Source organism: Maylandia zebra, linkage group LG16 (assembly GCF_041146795.1).
Source record: "Maylandia zebra isolate NMK-2024a linkage group LG16, Mzebra_GT3a, whole genome shotgun sequence".
NCBI lineage: Eukaryota > Metazoa > Chordata > Actinopteri > Cichliformes > Cichlidae > Maylandia > Maylandia zebra.
In genome coordinates, this window is record NC_135182.1 from 16,881,839 (window position 1) to 16,904,057 (window position 22,219).

At 41.1% G+C, this 22,219-nt stretch overlaps 1 protein-coding gene across 1 annotated transcript in view; it reads left to right on the forward strand.

The window, feature by feature from the left end:
- col4a1 (collagen, type IV, alpha 1) overlaps window positions 1–22,219 on the forward strand; it is a 48,503-nt gene that overhangs the window by 13,535 nt on the left and 12,749 nt on the right. The window contains exons 2-32 of the mRNA XM_004551358.5: window positions 6,784–6,837; window positions 10,192–10,281; window positions 10,704–10,748; window positions 10,898–10,942; window positions 11,034–11,096; window positions 11,199–11,252; window positions 11,674–11,700; window positions 11,824–11,898; window positions 12,015–12,077; window positions 12,280–12,315; window positions 12,419–12,457; window positions 13,394–13,483; window positions 13,618–13,653; window positions 13,758–13,817; window positions 13,932–13,967; window positions 14,060–14,104; window positions 14,194–14,226; window positions 16,180–16,231; window positions 16,349–16,384; window positions 16,501–16,647; window positions 16,782–16,865; window positions 17,000–17,083; window positions 18,904–18,974; window positions 19,115–19,306; window positions 20,265–20,433; window positions 20,511–20,603; window positions 20,779–20,883; window positions 21,010–21,107; window positions 21,247–21,397; window positions 21,508–21,621; window positions 21,861–22,028. Of these exons, the coding sequence (XP_004551415.2) occupies window positions 6,784–6,837; window positions 10,192–10,281; window positions 10,704–10,748; window positions 10,898–10,942; window positions 11,034–11,096; window positions 11,199–11,252; window positions 11,674–11,700; window positions 11,824–11,898; window positions 12,015–12,077; window positions 12,280–12,315; window positions 12,419–12,457; window positions 13,394–13,483; window positions 13,618–13,653; window positions 13,758–13,817; window positions 13,932–13,967; window positions 14,060–14,104; window positions 14,194–14,226; window positions 16,180–16,231; window positions 16,349–16,384; window positions 16,501–16,647; window positions 16,782–16,865; window positions 17,000–17,083; window positions 18,904–18,974; window positions 19,115–19,306; window positions 20,265–20,433; window positions 20,511–20,603; window positions 20,779–20,883; window positions 21,010–21,107; window positions 21,247–21,397; window positions 21,508–21,621; window positions 21,861–22,028 (2,455 nt within the window). The remainder of the gene's footprint in view (window positions 1–6,783; window positions 6,838–10,191; window positions 10,282–10,703; window positions 10,749–10,897; window positions 10,943–11,033; window positions 11,097–11,198; window positions 11,253–11,673; window positions 11,701–11,823; window positions 11,899–12,014; window positions 12,078–12,279; window positions 12,316–12,418; window positions 12,458–13,393; window positions 13,484–13,617; window positions 13,654–13,757; window positions 13,818–13,931; window positions 13,968–14,059; window positions 14,105–14,193; window positions 14,227–16,179; window positions 16,232–16,348; window positions 16,385–16,500; window positions 16,648–16,781; window positions 16,866–16,999; window positions 17,084–18,903; window positions 18,975–19,114; window positions 19,307–20,264; window positions 20,434–20,510; window positions 20,604–20,778; window positions 20,884–21,009; window positions 21,108–21,246; window positions 21,398–21,507; window positions 21,622–21,860; window positions 22,029–22,219) is intronic.

A 22,219-nucleotide genomic window follows, 5' to 3' on the forward strand; every position in this document is an offset into this window, starting at 1 on the left:
TGGGCTGATGCAGATGCCTCACTGTTGGACTTTGCATGTTCTCCTTGTGTCTGTTTTTCTGAATACTCCCCTCAGAGTGCAAAGTCATCATGATAGTCCAGTGAGAGACCAGTCAGGGTGGAGCCTGCCTTTCACTGTATGACAGCTGGGTTAGGTGACAGTCCCCTACAACCCTGAATTGAATAAGGGAAGGTAATTGGAACGAAGGTTTGTTTATTGATTTCTTTTTTGACTGAGCCAGATGTTTCCCCTTCCTAAACTGGCTCACAAAGCTAAGCTAACTTTCTTTTGCTTTAGCCTGGGTATACTTTATTTGTAGCTGAATGTTATTACTGTGGCTAAATGTCTTTCACAATTTGCTTTAAAGCAAAAATAAATAAATAAAAAAATACAAATTTTAAAAGTGTTTCCAAACATTTTATGAATTAAACATGATTTTTGATATTGAATTAGAAAAAAAAAAGCTCTTTCAGTTGGTGCACGTATTGCTGTCTCTCACACAGACACACTTGTTTACAGAGCGGGTTGCACCAGGAGCCTCGTCTTCCAAGTATGGCAGTAAGATAGAAATTTCCCCTCCTCCACTTCTATTCTCCCATCCTTGACTCAGTACCAGAGAAGGCCAGGAATGTTAGAGGAGCACGCTTCAAACCGAGCACATGCTGAAAAAGCTTATCAATCCTCCTCCGCTCATCTCTTTTAATATTTCAGGGTTTTTTTGGCTTTATATTTCTCTCCCTCATTTTTCAGCATGAGGAATGCTGAGAGGACGAGCACCTTTGTGGACAAGGGCACCTACACAATTAAGTAAAACCACGAGAAAGACGAGTTGGCACCACAGAGATGCTAATTTTGTGCGGTTATCTAGACATCAAAATCAGCTGTGCCCAGAGTGTTGTGCTGACTGTAACGCTCTGTGCTCCATAACTGTCTCATTTAGCACTGCCTAACGAGCCCTGCTGCCAAGTGGGCTCCTTTTAACATTTATGGAGTAAATCTATCCTAATTGTCTCCGTATGGAAGCAATGATCTGTGGTTTAGTGTCATGAGCATCTCTTTATTGGGTTACACAGGTTAAACATTGATGCCACTTTGCTAAATTGACCGAAACAGAGGAGGATCCTGTTTGATGGCTCATAATGAGGAATGCCTGTGGACGCACTTCAGCACACCGAAGGGGGGGGGATCTTGCAAAACTTTATTTTAGTTACTTCACGAAAGAAAATTCTCAGCTGTTTATGTGAAGGTTGCTCGATATGTTAACATCTTCACTATGTTGCACAATATTTACGGTTGTGACACAAAGCCAGATCATCTCGGATGCGATTACGAGTAATTAGCGGAGCCAAAACCCAAACAGTTGAATAAAACGCCCAAAACACAGTTGAGAATATAAATACAAAGCAAAGTGATGCAACAGCATGACTCACCTCACATGCTGAATCTGGTGTTTAGGTTGAAATAGCTGAGAAGTGCAGCAGTTTCCGTTTCCAGCCGCAAAACAACTGACTCAGGGGAGATAGTGGCACCCTAGATCGCAGAGATTTTAGGGTTTTTGTTTATCACAGCATGCCAAATGCGACTCAAGTGAAGGACTATATGTGCAACTGATGACAGGAATAGTGCGACAACCACATTGGATAAAGTTTATGTGAGGAACAGCAAATTGTCCTGCCGAGTTATCAGCTTTGCCCCTCAGTGAAATCCATATCAATGTGGAAGGAAGGCTCCTCTCTGCTCCCCCCGTAGCCGGGGAGATAACCAAGGGGGAATAACTCCTGTCACGCTGCTGAACTTGTGTTTTTCTTGTGTTTTTTGTTCTGAAAAAACGAAAAAACAAACGAAAAAACAAGCTGCAGACTTTCACCACATAGTTGATGTCTTGATGTGAGCTCCCAGGGCATTTGTGCATGACTTTGGTTAAAAACCTTAACTCGTGGTCAAAAGGACAGATGTGTGTAAGCTGTTTGTGTATTTTGATGCTGTATGATAGCTATTAAGTTTATCCTACTGTTGGGGCTTTGTTAGAATTAATTGTTTGCGTTATTTTAAAAAAAAAAGAAAGTGTGTGTGTGTGTGTGTGTGTGTGTGTGTGTGTGTGTGTGTGTGTGTGTGTGGGAGGGGGGCACCAAAACTGCCTACACACTGCAGCATTCACCCCCCACCAGAATATCCTGGGGGTGGGATGTTATGAAAGGAATGTGCTGGGAATGTCACGTCGTTTTAAAAAGAAGATCTGCAGATGACACTGACCAGATGTTTCTGTGATCTTCAGCTCCCCTTAACATGGAGCGAGGCGTGCAGTGAAACTGTTACAGCTGTTGTAAATGTATAGTCAGTGTGGAGCACTGCAGCGATGGGAATTTTTCTGCCCTCATGAGGTAATAGCCAGTACTGCTCCCTTCAAAAACACTAAAAAAGTTCAGCTCACAAGATTTGTGCAAACATTGGTTAAAACTTATACACATGAGGTGCACTTGTTGTGTTTGGAAGCTGGATGTGGATATGCCCACTTTGGAAAGAGGAGCTGAGGTTCTGAATCGCAAAGCCACAGAGGAAAGCCGGACGACTAACTGTGCAAACCAAACCTTAAAACTATAGCTTCTTTCCCTCATTGTTTATCCTTTGTTTAATGCTGAGTGAAGACGTTTGTATGGAGTCTGTATGGGAGTGTTTTATGAAAAATGTGCGTTCAGGAATGCATTTCAATGCAGCATGGTTAAGACAGCGTGCTGCACTGATTGGTTGTGGAAAAGTTATGAAATTCTTTTCTCTGATGGCAGATTATTTTACTGAGCGATTCAGTAAAGATTTCAACATCAGTGCAGCACAAATCTACACAAAACACTAGCAGCAAAATAAAATAACAGCCAGAGATCAAAGTTTGCTGTTTGAATGTGCAATTTCAGATTGTATCACGCAATCAGCACATGTAAAAAAAAAATCTCTTTAAGCTGTCTCCTGAGGACATTTGTGAGATAAAATCAGAAGCCTAAGAGAACCTAAGAAATGGAGTGTGTCAAATGATAGCTTACGGGTCTGATGTTCAAATTTTTTATTCCAACATGTAAAAAAAAATTCTGATAATGGAGACAGAGGCAAATACTGAAAGCCCCTGGTGAAAAAGAACCTGGTGGTGGTAAGAAATGTAAAAGTCTGATGCTTGGAGTCTATCTTTTAACAATTTGTGCTTTGCTACATTTGCTGTTCTTTTTTTGGCTGCTCTCTGGTTTACATTGAGAGAGTTTGTGTTATTGTCAGGATCTCCGGAGCGACATCCTCACAGAGGCTTTTAATCTCTAAAGCAAACATTACTCATCACTTCCTCTCTCACAGGTTTGTCTCAGTGTCTCTCGCTTGCGTATGTAATGATGTCAGACATATCGAGCAAGTGCTGTCAAAAAGTTAGGCCTTCTGGGAAGAGGGTTGGCACAATGTGTTCCCTCGAACCTATGACACGTAACACCGTGGATACCTAGGCTTGTGAACGTGACTAAGTGTACCACGGAAGAAATCTTTTACTTGGATCCACTCCATCCTTCTTAAAGATGTTAAAAATCTGTGTTTCTTTGCTTGCTCCAACTTCAGTAAACAATTACAAACAATTTGTCATATTGATGGAGTTATGAGAAGGCTCCAGTTTGTGCTTTGCCCAGTAAACATACACAATCTGCCAGGGTACATCATATTGATTTTTCACAGTCTGGACACATTCACACCTGGCATCCAGGCTTAGCAACGACATAAACACGAGTCCAGAGACACGTGAGGCTGTCTGCTGCAAAGAATCTCAGACGTTTCTTGTCCAACGCTGCATTTTGACAGTGAACATTAACACCTCACTCACCTTCTGCAAAAGATCGTGCTCTCTCTGCAGAGTAACACAATCTTCAGTGTTTATTTGGTGAGTTTTTGGTCACTCAAAATTACAAATATCGACAAATATATACAGTATGACTGAGAGAGCGATAATTGAAGCCGTACCGGCTCAGATGTTCCCCAGATTAACAAGGTCCAAGGTGTTGAGGAACCAGGACACGCTGATGAGAAGCGGGCTACTGCAACAAGAAGGCATAAGTGGGTGAGGGATGAGAGGCTGCTGCTGGAATGCTACTATGCAACTAACCCCAGTGGAAAGGATTACATGAAGAGGATGTGGGACTGTTGGAATGTTCGATACCCAACATCCAGATTGACAGCAAAACAATTAGTAGCTCAGAAGAAGCAACTGCTGGAGATGGATGAAGTACAACACAAATGCTACGGCAACAGGTAGCTAGGATGTCAGGTCAGGGGGGAGATACCATGACCCCCACCAGAGATTGGGTACCACTATAATGTCTGAATATGAAAGATGAATGTATATTGTGATGTGACTGTGATGTCCCCGTTTGGTTAGTGATGCTTCATCTTTAAAAAAGAATACAATTAAAATGGGGCGATCGTGGCTCAAGAGTTGTCAGTTCATCTTGTAATCGGAAGGTTGTCGGTTCGAGCCCCGGCTCCGACAGTCTCGGTCGTAGTGTCCTTGGGCAAGACACTTCACCCGTTGCCTACTGGTGGTGGTCAGAGGGCCCGGTGGCGCCAGTGTCCGGCAGCCTTGCCTCTGTCAGTGCGCCCCAGGGTGGCTGTGGCTACAATGTAGCCTGCCATCACCAGTGTGTGAATGTGTGCGTGAATGGGTGGATGACTGAGTGTGTAAAGCGCTTTGGGGTCCTTAGGGACTGTAAAGCGCTGTACAAATACAGGCCATTTACAATTAAGAGAATTAAGTAAATAAAAATATATAAGAGAATAAAGTTCTTTAAGTATTATTGTTACTATTCCACTGCAGTTTGTATGTTTATTTCATCTCATATTTTTTGCGCAAGTTCTGTGTTTTGATTTCTACCTTGTGGTCCAGCTCGATAACCAGAACCCTCATTATGATGTATAGCTGAGGATTTATGATAAGGTCCTTGAAGGATCCCTCTTCCCTCTAAGGCCCAGACAAATCAGACATGTGTGCTATCTCTGTTTAGGTCATTAAAAGGCACTCTTTTTTTCCTGATTTCAGTTGGGTCTTTCTCCCATCATTCCCATCTGATGTTTGGGTTAATGATGATGCATAATGGGCGTAGAAGGAAAACAAGCCCGAGAAAGCAAAGACTCACCACTTTTATCTACCCGCATATCCCAGTGCTGTGTTTGGAGATGCAGCGGTGGATATCATAGGGCGGTGTTGGTCACTGGTTTGTGTGTTGTGGTTTGAAGCTTGGGTTTCCTGGTGATGACTCCAAAAGTAGTTGTGTCTTAAAAACAGCAGACAAAGAGCAATTCTGAGACAGACTGAGAGAAGCAGGTGAATGAGGCAACACATACCCACAAACAGCTGTGATCAGCAGTGCTGACAATTTGCAAGTGTATCCGGCCACTCCATTAGCATGCCTCAACTTCCTTGTTGAAATCCCCAAAAATAAAAAATTAAATCATATTAATATAAACACTAGAAGCTCTTATTCGTGCGAGCCAGCACATTTGCCATAATAAAACCCACATGTTCATCTCCCTAAGAGTCAATATTCTTTTCCCATGTTTGTCTTATGACACTAATCTGATCTAAAGCAGGTGTTCGTTACGTTCTCCTGCGGTGTTGCAGAAAACTTTTCAGCAAACAGAGGTGGTGAAGTGAGACGGGCTTAGGGGGAGTTGTTTTACAGCAAAGTAGTGGGAAACTGCAGGCCACACATGTAATGCGCTGCAGGCAGAGGAGAACAAGTGCACTGTGGAAGGGTGTGGGCTTATAGTGCTGAAAACAGTCGCTGTTGTTCCCTGTCATTCTTTGAGCCACTTATTGATTTAAAGTGAAATGATTCAGACAAATGGCTGAATTTGATATCAGTAAATAGAGGATTAGACATGACTCAGGTATTTAATGTTGGGCTGACAAAGTTGTACTGTAAATGGCAATAGAGCTATTTATTTGTTGTGACTGCGAGAGACAGACAGAAATGCATGGAAGCAGAGTAGCTGTGGAGTGTCTGCCCAAGTCTCCAGAGCTGGTCCAAAGCCCTGACAGGCTTTTGGCTGAGCGCCTTACACGTGAGTCTAGCAACAGCTGGAAGATGGGAAAAGAAGGAAGAGAGGAGAAGTGAAAGACAGAGCCAAGGCAGTGCAGGCCAGTTCCCAGGCTCTGGCCTCTGGAGACCCCCGAGAAGAGGAAGCATGGGGGATGGAGGGCCGAAGCCAGCTGCATTGATGTCCCACTGCCAGCAAATAGTTCTACAAAGCTACTCGTTGAATCCTTGATGTGGCTTAAAAGAAACCCGACCTTCCTTCAATGTCAGGAGTATCATCAGTACATTTAAACCTGCTACAACCAACTTCTTTCACTAGTTAAAAGTGAAGTCGCATTTTTTTTTTTAAAAACTGCAGATAATTTATGGTCAAATCTGCACAAGTCTTTAATTCTGTGAGTCCTTTTGGCATCTTTCAGGTAAATTGTGGGTTTTGAGGCCTTTACTGTTAGGAGACACAGCTGGCAGTTGATTTCAGCATAATCAAATCTACGGCACAAACCAAACAGCGGAGCTAGGAACTAGCTTGTGAATACATGTGACTGTTTATATATTTTAAATAAAAGGAGAGCACAGCTGAGACATCTTAAAATGGCCAGATTTCTTGTTTCCCACCCCCAGTGGCCAGAAAAGATCCACCTAAACCCAGTTTCACAAACATGCATTTCTAAGTGATTTTTCCTCTAAGTTACGGGTCGTTTGTTTTTATGTTTCTCCTCATCCTCAGGGCTGTGGTGCATCATGTGGAAAATGTGACTGCAGCGGTGTGAAAGGAGCAAAGGTAAGATTTGTTATTGGATTTTTCATTTATCTCTGTCTATAAACATTTAGATACCGTTGCCCACTTTTCCTTTTCACTTGATGTGATTCATTTGGATGTCAGTTTCCATTTACAGATGCAGTAATTTGACAGCAAATAGAAACAAAAGCCTCTTTTACATTTCAATGGGGTCAGCTCAGAGGGACAAACTGGAGCTGGAGTGCAGTAGGTTCAGTCACGGAGCAAAGACCAGGATGGGAAACAAGAGCAGTTTGAATTAGAGCATGTCCAGACACACAGCTGGCCTGAAGGTCTTATTCCCATCAGACGGATGAGAGCCTTGAGTTGCAGAAACACAAGTGGTGGGGACACCAACCATAAACTGGCTGTGAGCCTTAAAGCTGTCAGTGCTCTGGTATTAGTGTTAATCATGGACCGGAAACATGAAAAAGTTGTATTAGCTGTGTTGGGCAGGGTTATTTTTTTAGTAATTACATGCACTGACCAGCCACTTTGTTAGGTACGCATGTTCACCTGCTCATTAATGGAAATAACAGCAGTAACTCAGTCCATTTGGGCACGCAGACATGGTCAAGATGAGCCGCTGAAGTTCAAACCGAGCTCTTGACCATGTTCATCCATCTTCAACTGGTTTCTTGAACATGAAAATGAGTTCATGACGCTCAAATTGCCTCCACAGTAACCAGGTCTAAATCTGATATTGCACCTTTGGGATGTGGTGCAATGCAAGATTCACAATCACATCTGCAGCAACTGTGTAATGTTGTCATGTCAATATGGACCAAAATCTCTGAGGAATGTTTCCTGCACCTTGTTAAATGTATGCCATGAAGAATTAAAGCACCTCTAAAGGCATATAATGGTCTAACCCAGTACAAGCAAGGTGTAACTGATAAAGTGGCCAGTGAGTGTAGTTTTTCCTCTCAATAAAGATTTTCTTAGACTTAATTTTCTCTCACCTTAATTAACTAGTAAGGAAAGTCTCAAATATAAATAGCAAACTGACCTTAAAATTCCCCTCCATTGACTCAAGAATCAGCTTAATCAAATCAGGGTTGCAGGGGCGCTGGTGCTTATCCCTGCTGATGGAGGGTGAAAGGCAGAATACACCCTGGACAAACTGGCTGGCCATCACAGGGCTATTACGTAGAGACACAAAACCATTTAAACTAATGTTTAGACCACCAATCAATCAGCGAGCAACGTAACATGCACGTTTTTGGATTGTGGGATGAAGCCTCTGGAAAAAAAACCCGCATACAGGCACAGGGAGCACATGCAAACTCTACACAGAGCACTGTTGCCAATGTGAATGACCAAAGTAATCAACAAAGTCAGCCTACTAGCAGGTATTTCACTTGGAGCCAAATCCAAATATCCAGATTTAACATTATTTGTGTCTGTGATCTATAAATAGATACCTTACTTGCATGCTAACGTTAATCCCGACACACACCCTCTTTCTCCAGAAGAAAGGAAAAGAGGATAAAAATATCTTTTGGACTCTTATTCAATTGAACTATGTGATCCAGTTCAGCACCTTAAAGCATTTAAAAACAAATAAAATAATATCTACAGGCAGCCTAGACTTTGTTTTCTTTTTAGTGCAGCTTGTGGTGCGTGAGCGTACATGTAAACTGTTGGCTCGGTTTTATCAGAGGACTGCAATGTTATCAATCCTCTTAGCGCAACAGTCTGGCCTTTTAAGGCTCACGCTAACATCAACAGTAGCCAAACATTCAGCTGGCTCGACGGCAGCAGATGTACTGATTGTTGTGTTCTGTGGAGTCTGGCCAATCACTGTTGACTCAAAGCACCTCTGTGGTTTGAAAGTTGCTGAAAGGCCTCAAACAGTCTTCCCAAAGTCTCATGCGTGCCTTATTTCCACTGATATCATTTCCTGATGAGGGACAGGAGTTGCTGTGGTAACCCTTATTGTTTAGCATGCAGCGTTTCTCCTCACTGTGGTCAGAGAATGAAAATCAAAGCTAAAACAACAGTTTGAGGGTTGTGCCCTTTTTATTTGTTCTACACTGCTCACTCCTCTCTCCACTGTGAAGGCTCTCTCTTCCTGATGAAACAATGCTGCCATCTAGTGGCAGATAGTGTAATATTTCTGTGTCCATTTAAGCACTGCCAAAGAGAACATGTTGAAACCTGCTTATAAAACTACTAAATATAAAAGCAAAATATATTAATAAAAATATACTTTCTTACTATTTAAATAACATTAAATAAGCTCTCCCATTTGAAATAACTGGTTTAAATATACACAAGCGCTTGAATTTGATTACTTTGGCTGTGTTTCTTTTCAAAATATCATACACGTAAAAATAGTTTTACTACAACCGTGTATCCATACACTGAATACTGTGTATCCAACTACTCTTAACTTTCTGTCTGTAATGTAACGACAATGTAATAACTCCCTCGTAGAGACAGACAGCCTTTCATGCTCATATTCATACTTACAGTCAGGTTAGAATCGCTCATTATTCTATCCCACTGCATGTCTTTGGACTGTGAGAGGAAGCCAGGGTACCCAGAGAACATACAAACTTCACACAGAAAGGCCTCAGGCTGAATTTGAACCCAGTACTTCCTCTGGCTCCCTCTCACTAACTATGTTAGTTGATTTCATCTTCAGTGAGGATTTAAGGGAGTTTGTGTGTTTTACTTAACTTTGAACTGACTCTAGTATTTATTATTTGGTAAATCAAATAATTGGCTTCCCATTGAATTTAGGGTTCGTTTTAAAGTCCTTTTATTGGTTTTTAAATCTTTAAATGGTCTGGCTCCTGTCTATTTATCTGATTTGCTGAAGCCACATGTTCCTCCTCGCTCGCTCCGTTCAGCTGAGCAGCTACTGCTGTCGGTCCCTAAGTCGCGGCTGAAATGCAGAGGAGACCGTGCCTTTTCAATTGCGGCTCCGATGCTCTGGAATAACCTTCCCCTCCAAATTAGACAAGCGTCATCAGTGCAGGTCTTTAAGTCCAGATTGAAAACCTATTTTTATTCCCTGGCTTTTAACTCTGTAGGAAACTGGCACCTTCTTATTTATTTTATTGTATGTAATGATTTTATGGTATTTTTAATTTGGTTGTTGTTTTGATCTGTGTTGTTCAGCACTTTGGTCTGCCTGGTGTGTTCTTAAAGTACTATACAAATAAATGATGATGATGATGATGATGATGATGATGATGATGATGATGATGATGATAAATCATGCAATTTTCAAAATGTCTTGGAATCTATTGTTGAAACAGTTTGAGCATGAAAATAATTCAAAGTTAATGTGTAGGTTTATTTTTTTGCACTTGTGTTAAACTTTTACTATAACTGTGTGCATGACAGGGTGAGCTTGGGTATCCTGGTTCTCAAGGTAATATGGGATTCCCAGGGACTCAGGGACCTGAAGGGCCTCCAGGGCCAATGGGCCCCAAGGTTAGTACAAACATTTACTGAGATACTTCAAGGCTTCATCTGGTTTGTATGACCAGTTTTAAGCTGCTGTTTTAAATGAAATGTGAAAATGTTTATATTTTGCATGAGAAAAGTTAAGATCTTTAAAATGTGTTGTTAAAATCTTAATATATGAAGTCCAGAATCATGTAGGGAAAGAAAAGCTTAAAATCCTAAATATGCCAACCAATTATTGTTATCTGTCATAATATAAGCTGATTGCTTAGTACCTGATGTAAATGCCTTTATTAGCCTTAAGTAACCCTAATGTGGCTTGGCTTAACTAATAAATCACCTAGTTGAAAGAAAAAACACTAGATTTGTATTCCATAAAGGGTTTTAAGTCAGATTTTTATATAATTAATTTAACTGTGATGTTTTTTGGGATTTTTTTTGTCTCTTAGGGAGATGTTGGTGAGTTCGGGGCTCCTGGATTGAAAGGAGTCAGAGTGAGTAACTAACCGTTAAAACTGTATAAAGTATACGGTGTCAAGTATAAGTTGCACACTCTAAAGTTGTCATCCCAACATTTAGAACGTGTTGCAGTTGTTGTCTTGTCACTAGAGGGTAAACCTATCTCATGTTTGTGACTTTGCAGGGACCTACTGGTCTGCCAGGTTTCCCAGGCAACCCAGGACTTCCAGTAAGTTGCTTAGATCTGCTTCCTGTTTCACACTCTGAATGCTGCCAAACAAACTCTCTTAAACTGTCTGTTTCTACCCCTCCATTCATAGGGCATCAATGGACACGATGGTCCACCCGGTGCGCCAGGTATCCCAGGATGCAATGGGACAAAAGTATGCCATTTATATACTTAAATACTTTTCACACACTTGTGTATTTGTCACATTATTTTCACCCTACTTGTGCTTTCTGGCTTTGCTGTGTTTCTGTTTCAGGGAGAAAGAGGAAGAGATGGAACTTCAGGTTTTCCTGGTCCTCAAGGGATACCTGTAAGCACTGACGATCGGCCTCCATAGATAGTGAAAACTAGACATTTTTCTAGGAAAAACCAGATTTATTTTGATTGAAAAATAAAGCCAGTTGAGGTGGTTCTTGGATATTCACGAGTTGAAGTATTCCAGGGCAGACCCAGGAGATGTTATATATCTTGACTGGCTTGGGAATGACTTGGATGAGCTGGAAGAAGTGGCCGTTTGGGCTCAGAATCCTGCCCCCGTGACTTTAACTGGAATACGATAGAAACAATCTAAGCATTAGTTTCGAGTTACAAATAATCTACAAGGCAGCAAAAAATTAAATAAAAATAAAAATGACAAAAAATCAACAAAGTAATGTTTCTCAATGCAAATAGTATCCCTGTGAGAAAATACAATTACTAGATGATTTATTTCTTTTTCATTCTTTTCTCAGGGAATACCGGGACTTCCTGGAATGAAGGTGAGCTAAAATTTATTTTTCATGTTTTTGCTTATGAGTAAATGTGTCAAACACAAAAAGTTTATCCAGTTTTTCAATAAGACATATTCTTTCAACTATATAAAATTCTTTTGTCTCCTGCAGGGTGACCCTGGTGGTTTGATGGGAATTGTTCCCATGAAAGGAGAGAAAGGATATCCCGGCACACCTGGCCGACCTGTGCGTAGTGCACATGTGTTTGTGAACATACAGTCATGTGTTCATATACGCTGAATAAAAGTAGTAACAGCCTGAAGTAATACAATGAATGTTCTTCCCACAATATTCATTCCCAGGGACAAACTGGCAACCCCGGACCTATTGGGCCTACAGGACCTCCTGGCTATGAAGGACCCAGAGTAAGCAACCTGTGCAGTGATGCCCATCTTAAAAAAGCCATTCAAAGACTTAACTTTCTAAGAAATATTAGAAGCACATCTGTGTTCCTAATTATACAAAAAGCACCTTTAAGAAAACAGTCCTTCTAGATTTTCAATTAAATGCAATTACTGAATGTGTTATTACAATTTTTCTTTGACTAACTTAATAACTGTTTTACAGGGTGATCCTGGCCCTCCCGGCCCTCCTGGACCGATGGTGAGATTACTGATCAGTACACTGTCAAGACTGATAAACTGTACAATCAAGGTTTCTGACTTGAGAAACTGCATGAGAGTGTAACTGTTTGATCTCCTTATAGGGAGATAAGCTGGCCTTTGAGGGTGAGAAAGGAGAAAAGGTAAGATTTATGTTTCAAATAAATAAGAAGCAAAAAGTGTTAAATGTCAAAATAGCATAGAGGAATTTGACCTTCAGCAGAAAGCATTCTGTTTGGCTTTTTCATGCAATTTTCTCGTGCTTGCTGCACTAAATTAAGAGGCAAACTCGGGTCAGCATTAGCAAATATACAAGATATAACAAATATCTCATTACAACTGTTGTTAATGATAAACTGTTACATAGCACGCTGAAGTTATTGCTGTACCATTTAGCATGTCTTTTTATTAACCTTATTTTTGTAGGGTTCTTGTTGCCCCAGTCACATCCTGTTACAGATGTTTCTTTCTGTGTTATAACTGTATACTACATATGGAGTCAGAAATGGCGCATTTAGACGAGAGCATAAAATACACCCAATGTTAGCAAGAAAAACTTGAATTTCGGCTTCATAGGTACTCTTAGACTTGGTAGACTACACTACACAGTGAGTCACATTAAGTGTCCAATAACTGCACTGCAAATGCTTCAAAAACCTCCAGTACCACATCTGCACAGTATCTTTAAAATGAGAAGCATCCTGTCTGACAGTGATGCTGAACAACTAGTTCATGCATTTATTACTTCAAGGCTGGACTATTATAATTCATTATTAGCAGGTTGTCCTAAAAGATCTCTAGAAGTCCAGCAGTTAATCCAAAATGCTGCAGCTCCCTGAGTGCTTGAGGTGACAGCTGTTGTGAGATGGCACTATATGAATATACCTGAACTGAACAGACACATTAGCAAAAAAAAAACCCAAAAACCTTTGTGCCCGGGGCTTCATGGCTTTTCAGTGGCTGAGCAGCTCCTCCATAGTCAATTACTAACTGAAATTACAAGTTTTAATTTGTTTTGATGTTTGACATTTATATTCTTAACTATTTGACTGTGGCCCTTATTTTTATCTCCCCTGCAGGGGGACAAAGGACTTCAAGGCCCACCTGGCCCTCCTGGACCAACATCATTCGAACAGAAAGGATCACAAACGGTTGTTCGTGGGCCACAGGTACTCAGCCACGCCACAGATATCGCTCTGTTCTTGTCTGTGATTAAACAAATCATTGCTTGAAATGAAAAAACAAAGATGACATAGATTCTGTTTTGTCTATTCTGAATATTGCTCTGTTTTAATTCTTGAAGGGGTTCAAAGGAGAAGCAGGAGAGAAAGGCGACAAGGTTAGTATTTTTACTTCAAAGACTAAAGTGTAAAACTTGCTATTATATATGCAAGCTATTTGATATCTATTACATTGCTTTTGACACACTTGACTCCCTTTCAGGGCTTCTGCATCCCATATCAGCACGGAGTCAAAGGCGATATCGGCCCAGATGGACCACCGGTAAGTGGAAATTTGTCTGTGTGTGTCGTTACTGTTGGATGGTGTAATTGTGTGATACCTAAACTTTTTTGTCCTAAAAAAAGAAACAATAAAATATTTGTTTCTGTAATTAAGGGTAAACCTGGCAAGGATGGAGACAATGGGCTACAGGTAACAATAATTTACAGCAATAAGCACTCTAAATGCTGTTATCTTTTATTACATAACATATAATTCCTAAAGTACAAGATATTCTCATACAGGGAGAAAGAGGCTTTCCTGGAGGCCCAGGATACCCTGGTTTACAGGTAAGTATTCCAGCTAATTGGATATTATAGTCAGTGCTTTAGTCTGGAATTATGAATGAAGGGATTATGACTGTTTTGGTTCATTTTAGGGCGAAAAAGGAGAAAGGGGACCACCTGGTGAGGTATGTGATTCTTCTCTTTCCCATTTTTACTCTTTAAGTAAGATTATTGAAATGGAACAGTCCTTTCTTGTTTTGGGTGGTTGTGGTTGAGGAAGTAGAGCAGGTCATCTACAAATTGGAAGGTTGGTAGTTTGATCCCTGGCTGCTCCAGTCTCCATGTTAATGTATCCTTGGGCAGGACACATCAGAGTGTGAATGGTAGATAGAAAGTACTTAGATGCAGAAAAATGTGCTTAGGTGAGAAATGAGACATGTTGTGTAGAAAAGTGCTATCGAAGAATGTCCAATTCACCGGTTTTAAGGGCCACTGGAAAACCCACGCTTCAAGCTGCTTTTAAGGCTACATATAGTCTGTTGCAAAAGTTTTCACTGGCCCATCCAAATCATTGAAAACAGGTATTCCACTCACTTCCATGGCCACAGGCATATAAAATCAAGCACCTAGGCATCCAGACTGCTTCTACAAAAATGTGCCAGAGAATCGGTCGCGCTCAGGAGCTCAGTGAATTCCAGCATGACACCGTGATAGGACGCCATCTATGCAACAAATCCAGTCATGACATTTTCCTCACTAATACGTATTAAACAGTCAACTGTTATTGGTATTATAACAAAGAGGAAACACCTGGGAATGACAGCAACTCAACGTAACAAGTTCTCTGGAGTAATGAATCACACTCCTACAGATAGCAATCCCACGGACTGCAGTGTGCCAGGTGTAAAGTTTGCTGGAGGGGGGATTATGGTGTGGGGTTGTTTTTCAGGAGTGGGGCTTGGCCTCTTAGTTCCAGTGAAAGGAATTCTTAATGCTTCAGCACACCAAGACATTTTGGATAATTTCACACTCCCAGCTTTGTGGGAACAGTTTGGGGATGGCTTGTTCTTGTTCCAACATGACTGTGCACCAGTGCACAAAGATAGATGAGTGAATCTGGTGTGGGAGAACTTGACTGGCCTGCACAGAGTCCTGACCTCAACCCAAAAGAACACCTTTGGAATGAATTAGAGCAGAGACAGTGAGCCAGGCCTTCTTGTTCAACATCACTGTCTGAGCTCACAAATGCACTTTTGGAAGAATAGTCAAAAACTCCCATAAACACTCTTAAACCTTTTTGGAAAGTCTTCCCAGAAGCTGCAAAAGGTGGACTGATATCACATTAAAGTCTATGGATTAAAAATGTGATGTCACTCAAGTTCAAGTGAGTGAAGGCAGTGAATATGATAAATTGCAGTTGTACCTTATAGCTCGTACCCCTCAGAACAACACTGTTATGGTCATGTTATGTCTCACATCAACTAGTGTTAATTTTATGTGTAATATCTTGTCTGTTTGGCAGCAGAGCTCGGCTCTTCTAGAAATAATCTGCCATCCTTGTGTAGCCTCTGGAGGTAGATTCATAGCATTGACCAAGATCTAGCTGTTTGCATTGGAAAATTTGTGATTTTAAGAGTGAAGAAGAGCTTTTGTAATAGTACTTTGATCACCGTATAAGGAGGTACAATTTAGAGAGGCGATGACGGATCTTTCGCAGGTGTGGTTAGATGTGCATGGTGATTTTTGTCTTATGATGACTTCCACAAACTATTATTTGGATTTATGTGGAATGATTGTACAGCGTATACCTTTAAAGATTTTTGAAGATAAGATCTGTGTGGATAAGTTTGAATCAATTTTGATTTTTCTCTAATCCACACAGAGTCAGAAGTACATATTGAGGGTCAAACATATACAAACCGTCACTGAAAACCTTTAATAAGCAGTGTTGATGCTTCTCCAGTGTCTTAACTTGACAAGGCCTATTAACTTCCCACGTTGATCATGACTGGCTACAACTGTTAGTTTGTCTTTGAAGCATAAAAAGGATTAGCATAGATGTGGGTTCACCTACATAGATTTAAGTGACATGAAAGTTAAATAAATCCTGACATTATGCAATTTTATTAATTATGCAGGGTGTTGGCCCTCGTGGCGCTCCTGGTTCCCCAGGTTCAAAAGGAGAGAAAGGTAAAAGCATGATATAATATGTTATCAAATCCACTAAAGCACACTCATGAACTCCATTGTGAATCTGTGATCACTCCGGTGTTTTCCCTTTCCTCATGCTTTCTTCTTAATCTATAGGTTTTCCTGGTCCTCGGGGAGAGCCGGGTCTAACAGGTATAAATAAACTCATAATCTTTTTTTAAACAGCAAAACATGAAGCCTTCACATCTTAGTTATAAACACGCTAATCTTAATAAGACACCTGATGACTTTCCTGTTCTGTATTTCAGGCAGACACATTGAAGGGCCTCGTGGAGAGAAGGGAGACAAAGGAGAGGTGGGTGAAAAGGGAGACAGAGGTGTGGAAGGAGAGCCTCTTGTCGGACCTCCAGGACAACCGGGGAACCCTGGTCCTCCTGGACCACCCGGACCACCAAGTATGTCTGATCTTTGAATGATGCAATCATTTTATTATATGAGAATAAGGGAAACGTCAATACAATCTGTATCTGCCAGTTTTTGTTAAACAATCTAATGTGCGTGTGTGTGCCTTTGTCTGTGTGTTTACAAGTCAACCCTGGTGAATGTAACATTCAGAAGGGGAATCGTGGCCTACCTGGACCTCCAGGGTTACAAGGGGAAGTGGGACAGAAAGGTAAGGACAGCAGCTGCTACTGGTGACATATCTATTTAGATTAAATATAAATGTGTCTGTTTCCAAGGGACTGCTGAAAAACGCTTTATGTAAAACATAATTTTTTAAATTGCTGTTTCTGCAAACTGTTTCAGGTGACAAAGGGGATACGTGTGTTCAGTGTGAAGGCACTGTCACACCTGGATTACGTGGTCCTCCAGGTCCTAAAGGAGACACAGGTGAGTTAAATGTGGTCACATTCAAATTTGAAGTATATTTTTAAAAAAATGGTCATGTCCAGTCTGCAAACTCTGCAGACTCGTTTGGAAATGTAAAAAGCCAGAAGCAGCAGGAGTAAAACACTACAAAGAAAAAACAGAAATAAAGAGTAAGGGCAAGACAGACATGTTATATACACACAGAAGGGTAATCAAGAATTGGAGCTAGGTGAGGAAAACAAGACATAGCTGAACTAAATCAGAAGAAGTGTCAGGAAGCGCTGTGTGGCAGGCAGGAGTTGGACTCAAAATGCAGGTACTCAGGCACGAGGTTTAAACACAAAGAACTCAGCTTTATTTGCTGGCAGGGAAAAAGCATACAAAAGCAAACTAAACTGGAAAAATCAGAACCCAAACTCACAGGGAGACACAAGGCGATCCACACAGCATGAGGGACGACACGACACTGACTCAGAGAAACACAGGGTTTAAATACACTGGGAAGTAACGAGGGGAATGAGACACAGAAGGAGGGCACAGCTGGGAGAAATCAGAACTGACGAGACAAGGAAGCAAAGCAGAACACATTCACATAAGACACAGACCTTCAAAGTAAAACAGGAAGTATAACACGGAGACGCGAACTTGACATGGTGGAGACAGCAGCTAAGAAACAGACATACAGTAATCCATAAAGCAGAGGACTCTAAGAACCAAAATACACAGAGGGAAATACTAAGCTTGGAACACAAGAAACTAGACTCGAGGGAGTAACAAAAGACCAACCATGAGAACATAATTCACAATACAGAGTGACAGAAAACACAAGAAACTCGAAACATGCAAAGACACAGACCAAGAAACACAGACTTACAAAGAACAGAGGGGGCACAGAGAAACAGTAAAGTAAGTAAAAAAACAAAACAAAAAAACAAAAAGCAGATAAAAAAACAACAACAAACAAAGACTCAAGAAATTCAGGTGAAACTAATAAGCACAGGAAAGACAAAAGCTGCAGGCAAATAGTCTAAAAAAAGATCTCTTTTGTCTTTTCCTTTTCCTTGGACTTGAGGTTAAGGAGAAACGTGAAGAAGAATGAATAAAGAGTTGGGAAAAGCAAATTCAACAGCACCAACACGCATGCTCATTTTCCTTAGATGCTTTGTTAGAGGTGTTGTTACAGTATTGTTTCATGCAGGTCAAATAAATGGGAATCACCAATGTTGAGGTTGAAATATTAAAATGAAATATATGTACTATGAGCTGAAATGTTTGCCCACTCTGATGATCACATTAGATCTGACCAAGACATGAGCACTCTGACGAAAGCAAGAGTATCACTGTCAAAGCCTGTAATTAAGAAAACGCTTTCATAAATGTAAACAAAGAGTGTTTACAACGACAGTATGGAGAAAGAGACAAATGGCTCATGAAGCACAGTGGAGGCAACGTTAGGACTGCCAGCTGAACCGGGTCACTAACGTTTACTGATGATGTGACTGCTGATAGAAGTAGCTGGATGCCTTCTGAAGGCTATATCCTCTGCTTAGATACAAATGCTAATGTTAGTGATAAAATGCTAAATGCTGCAAACAGTACAAAGCAACCAGTAACTGAAATCAGCTGCAGTAAAGCTTTATGCAGCTGCAGTATTGTCAAGAAACATCTGGCCCTAACTATATTTTTGAACATTTATTTTGTTTTCTCATTTATTTTGTTTTTTTCCTCAACTTTTCACAGTTGTGGCAGTCATTGGTTTCACTATTCCTTTTTTCTGTGTTTTACCCATTCAAATGAGTATTTAATAAATTAAAGATGCACAATGTCCATTTTCACTTCAGGACCTCCTGGTGTAGTAGGCGGTAAAGGACAAAAGGGTATTCCTGGACAACCTGGACAACCTGGACAACCTGTGAGCAGAATATTATTTGAGACACCAATGACAGAATCAGCTTAGGCTGATTTTTCTTTCACAGTTTCACTGAGAAAAAAATAGATCATGAACAGCAGTGTACTTTTTTTTCCCTTTTCCCTTTTTTTACCTGTCTGCAGGGTGCTCAAGGAAATCCTGGATTAAGAGGGGCTCCTGGTGCTGTTGGTGAACCAGGGGACATTTTTGTTGCTCCTGGTCTGAAGGGGGACAAGGGTCTGCCTGGTCGTAATGGATTACCTGGACGGCCCGGGCTGGATGGAATACCAGGAAGAGATGGTCCCACAGGATTTCCTGGCCTGAAAGGAGAACCTGTAAGTGACATCAGTGTAAAATTGCTGTGCAACCTTTTACTATCGTCTCTGGCGTTATTCACTATAACTATGTGACGACAGGGCTTGGAATAGAAACCTAATTCTGAAAAAGCTAAGATGCTATTTAAAATATAAGGAAAAATAGAATGCAATGCAAATCTCATAAAGGGGATACAATTTTAAGAAAAATTTGACCTCATTTTTAGTTTTAGTTTGATGGAAGCAACACGTCTCAAAGATGGTGGGGCAGGTTCACATTTACCTCTGTGTCGCATCATCTGTGAGGAGACCAGCTGATGCACTTTTGGGACTTTTGTTCCATTATTGTGTCATATGGGATTGCAGCTGCTCAAGAGTTCTGGGTCATTTTTGTTGTACTTTTCGTGACATTGTACTCCAGATGTTTTAAACTGATGAAAGGTCTGGTCTGCAGGGAGATGAGTTCAGCACCTGGACTCTTCTACTAAGAAGCCATGATGCTGTAATAGATGTGGTTTAGCATTTTCTTGCTGAAATATGCAAGGGCTTGTGTTGCTCTACAACCTTTTAGCACTGATGGTGCCCTTTCCAGATGTTTAGTTTCCCAATTTTATAGGCACCAATGCAACTCAAAACCGATCAAGATAAAGTCTCGATCAGATAACACGCCAGAGGACACAATGTCCATGACTCTCTCTCTCTAACGTGTCCTTTTTATACCCGGTCATGTTGCTGACCGGTTGTCATTCAAATTGATTAGTTGCAAAATCATGGTACATCTTTTTTGTACCACTTACTTTTCCTGCCTTTTTCACCCCCTTCCTAATTTTTTGAGATTCTTCGCTGCTGTCAAATTCAAAATGTGAGAGCAGGTCACTCTGTGATTGCTGCATTCTCAGTGAAGTGTTTATTCGTTTTAACTTGTGGTTGGCTTTTCTAAAAGAAAAGTGACATAAATTTTCACCAATCTTCTCCTCAGGCCAGAGAGGGCATCAAGGGTGAACGTGGACCAGATGGTGATCCCGGTCCTATTGGCCCTCTAGGAGAGAGGGGTCCGCCTGGTCTGCCAGGCTTTGGCCGACCAGGACAGACTGGAGATAAGGGCAGTCAGGGGAATCCAGGAGTTCCTGGACAACCTGGACGACCTGGTAAGCATGAACTCTGAAACCCAGGTTTGTGATACTGCACTTGCACACTGATTGATAACATACCTTGTGTCCACCAGGTACGAAAGGTGAGCCAGGGAAAGGTGTGAGCACTCCTGGTCCTCAGGGCGTACCCGGACCACGAGGAGAACCAGGCAGAGAGGGACCTATAGGTGAGCAACATAGTAAACATGATTTCATTTAACTCCAATTAAAAACATGTTTTCTGTATTTGTTTTTAATTTTGTGTTAATTAATACCATGGAAGGGCAAAATATGATCCAAAAAATTCATGTATATGTAAAAATAGTTTGTTTCGTTTACTATACAATTTGTTGTTGGCTGCAGGTGACAAAGGCCTTCCAGGAGACGAAGGGTTGCCCGGTTTTCCAGGAGAAAAGGGTGAACAAGGACCTCCTGGGATTGGATTTCCAGGCCCAACTGGCCCTAAAGGTGAGTTATTTCATAATATTGACTACAACCCTCCTTTCTAAGTATCATGGAGCAAAATGTATACAGGGTTTGTACATGAGGTAAGCGATACAGAACTTAGAGAAACATTTTTTTTCATGTTTGTAGGAAGCAGTGGAATTCCAGGAGCCCCCGGATTACCAGGAGAACCAGGAAGATCAGGAAAGGATGGCACAACAGGATCTCCTGGTCCACGTGGACCAAAGGTTTGGATTTGTCACTATTTATAAATCTAATTATACTTGTAGAAAGCAAAAGCAAAGTATCACTGGATATAGAGCGACTAACTTTAGAGATTTAACTCCCAGGTGAATCAGTGTCAGTGCTTATTTGGATAACTTACAGGGTGAACCTGGACGGGGACTTCCAGGTCCCAAAGGTTCACAAGGCCACCAAGGAATTCCTGGCTTCCAGGGAGAGAAGGGCAGCATTGGATACCCTGGTGTTCCTGGACGAGAAGGACATGCAGGCCCACCTGGACCTCAGGGTCTCAAAGGTATGGCAGGATTATTACAAATTTGCTCTGAAGCTATTTTTGCAATTAATTGATGCTGAAAAGTTCCATCTTCGGTACCAAGACCATTATTTTTTTCTTTTTAAAAATAGGTGATGTGGGACCTCCTGGACTTCCAGGACTGGTTGGCAAATCCGGTCCTCCAGGAAAAGGATTGCCTGGACCTCCTGGACTACAGGGACCTCCTGGAGAGCCTGGTCCTCATGGTGAGCTACAAATCAGCAGAAAAAAAATATTATTTTTCTTGCAAGATAATCTGTACCATCTCACAAAGAAATCCATAGGGCAAGATAATAAAACAATCATGGCTGTATATGCAGTTTCAAGTCCTGTGCATGCTACTTTGACACCATAATAGAAAGCTGAAACTCAGAACAGAAGCAAAGCAAATTAATGTGATTAGTGCTGTAGAAATCAAATGTGTTTATGTGTGTGTCCTGTCCAGGTGGGGAAGGTGTAAAGGGGGAGAAGGGCTACCCAGGTCCTCCTGGTCTAGACATGCCAGGGCCTCAGGGAGAGAAAGGGAACCTTGGGTTTCCAGGAGTACCAGGTACTAAAGGACTGCCAGGGCCTGCAGGTTTACCAGGCAGGGATGGACTCATTGGAAACCAAGGTAAGACAAACAATCCTTTTGGACATTTGTGTGGCGGGATTTGTATGACAGTATTTTTTTTTTGCTCATTATACTTTTTATTTAAAGGGTCAGTTTGTGAAAAAGTAAAAAAAATATTTTTTAATGAACATAATTTACAGTTTACCATCTTTACTGCTCCCACAATGAACTAGATACACTGAGGTTGTTTC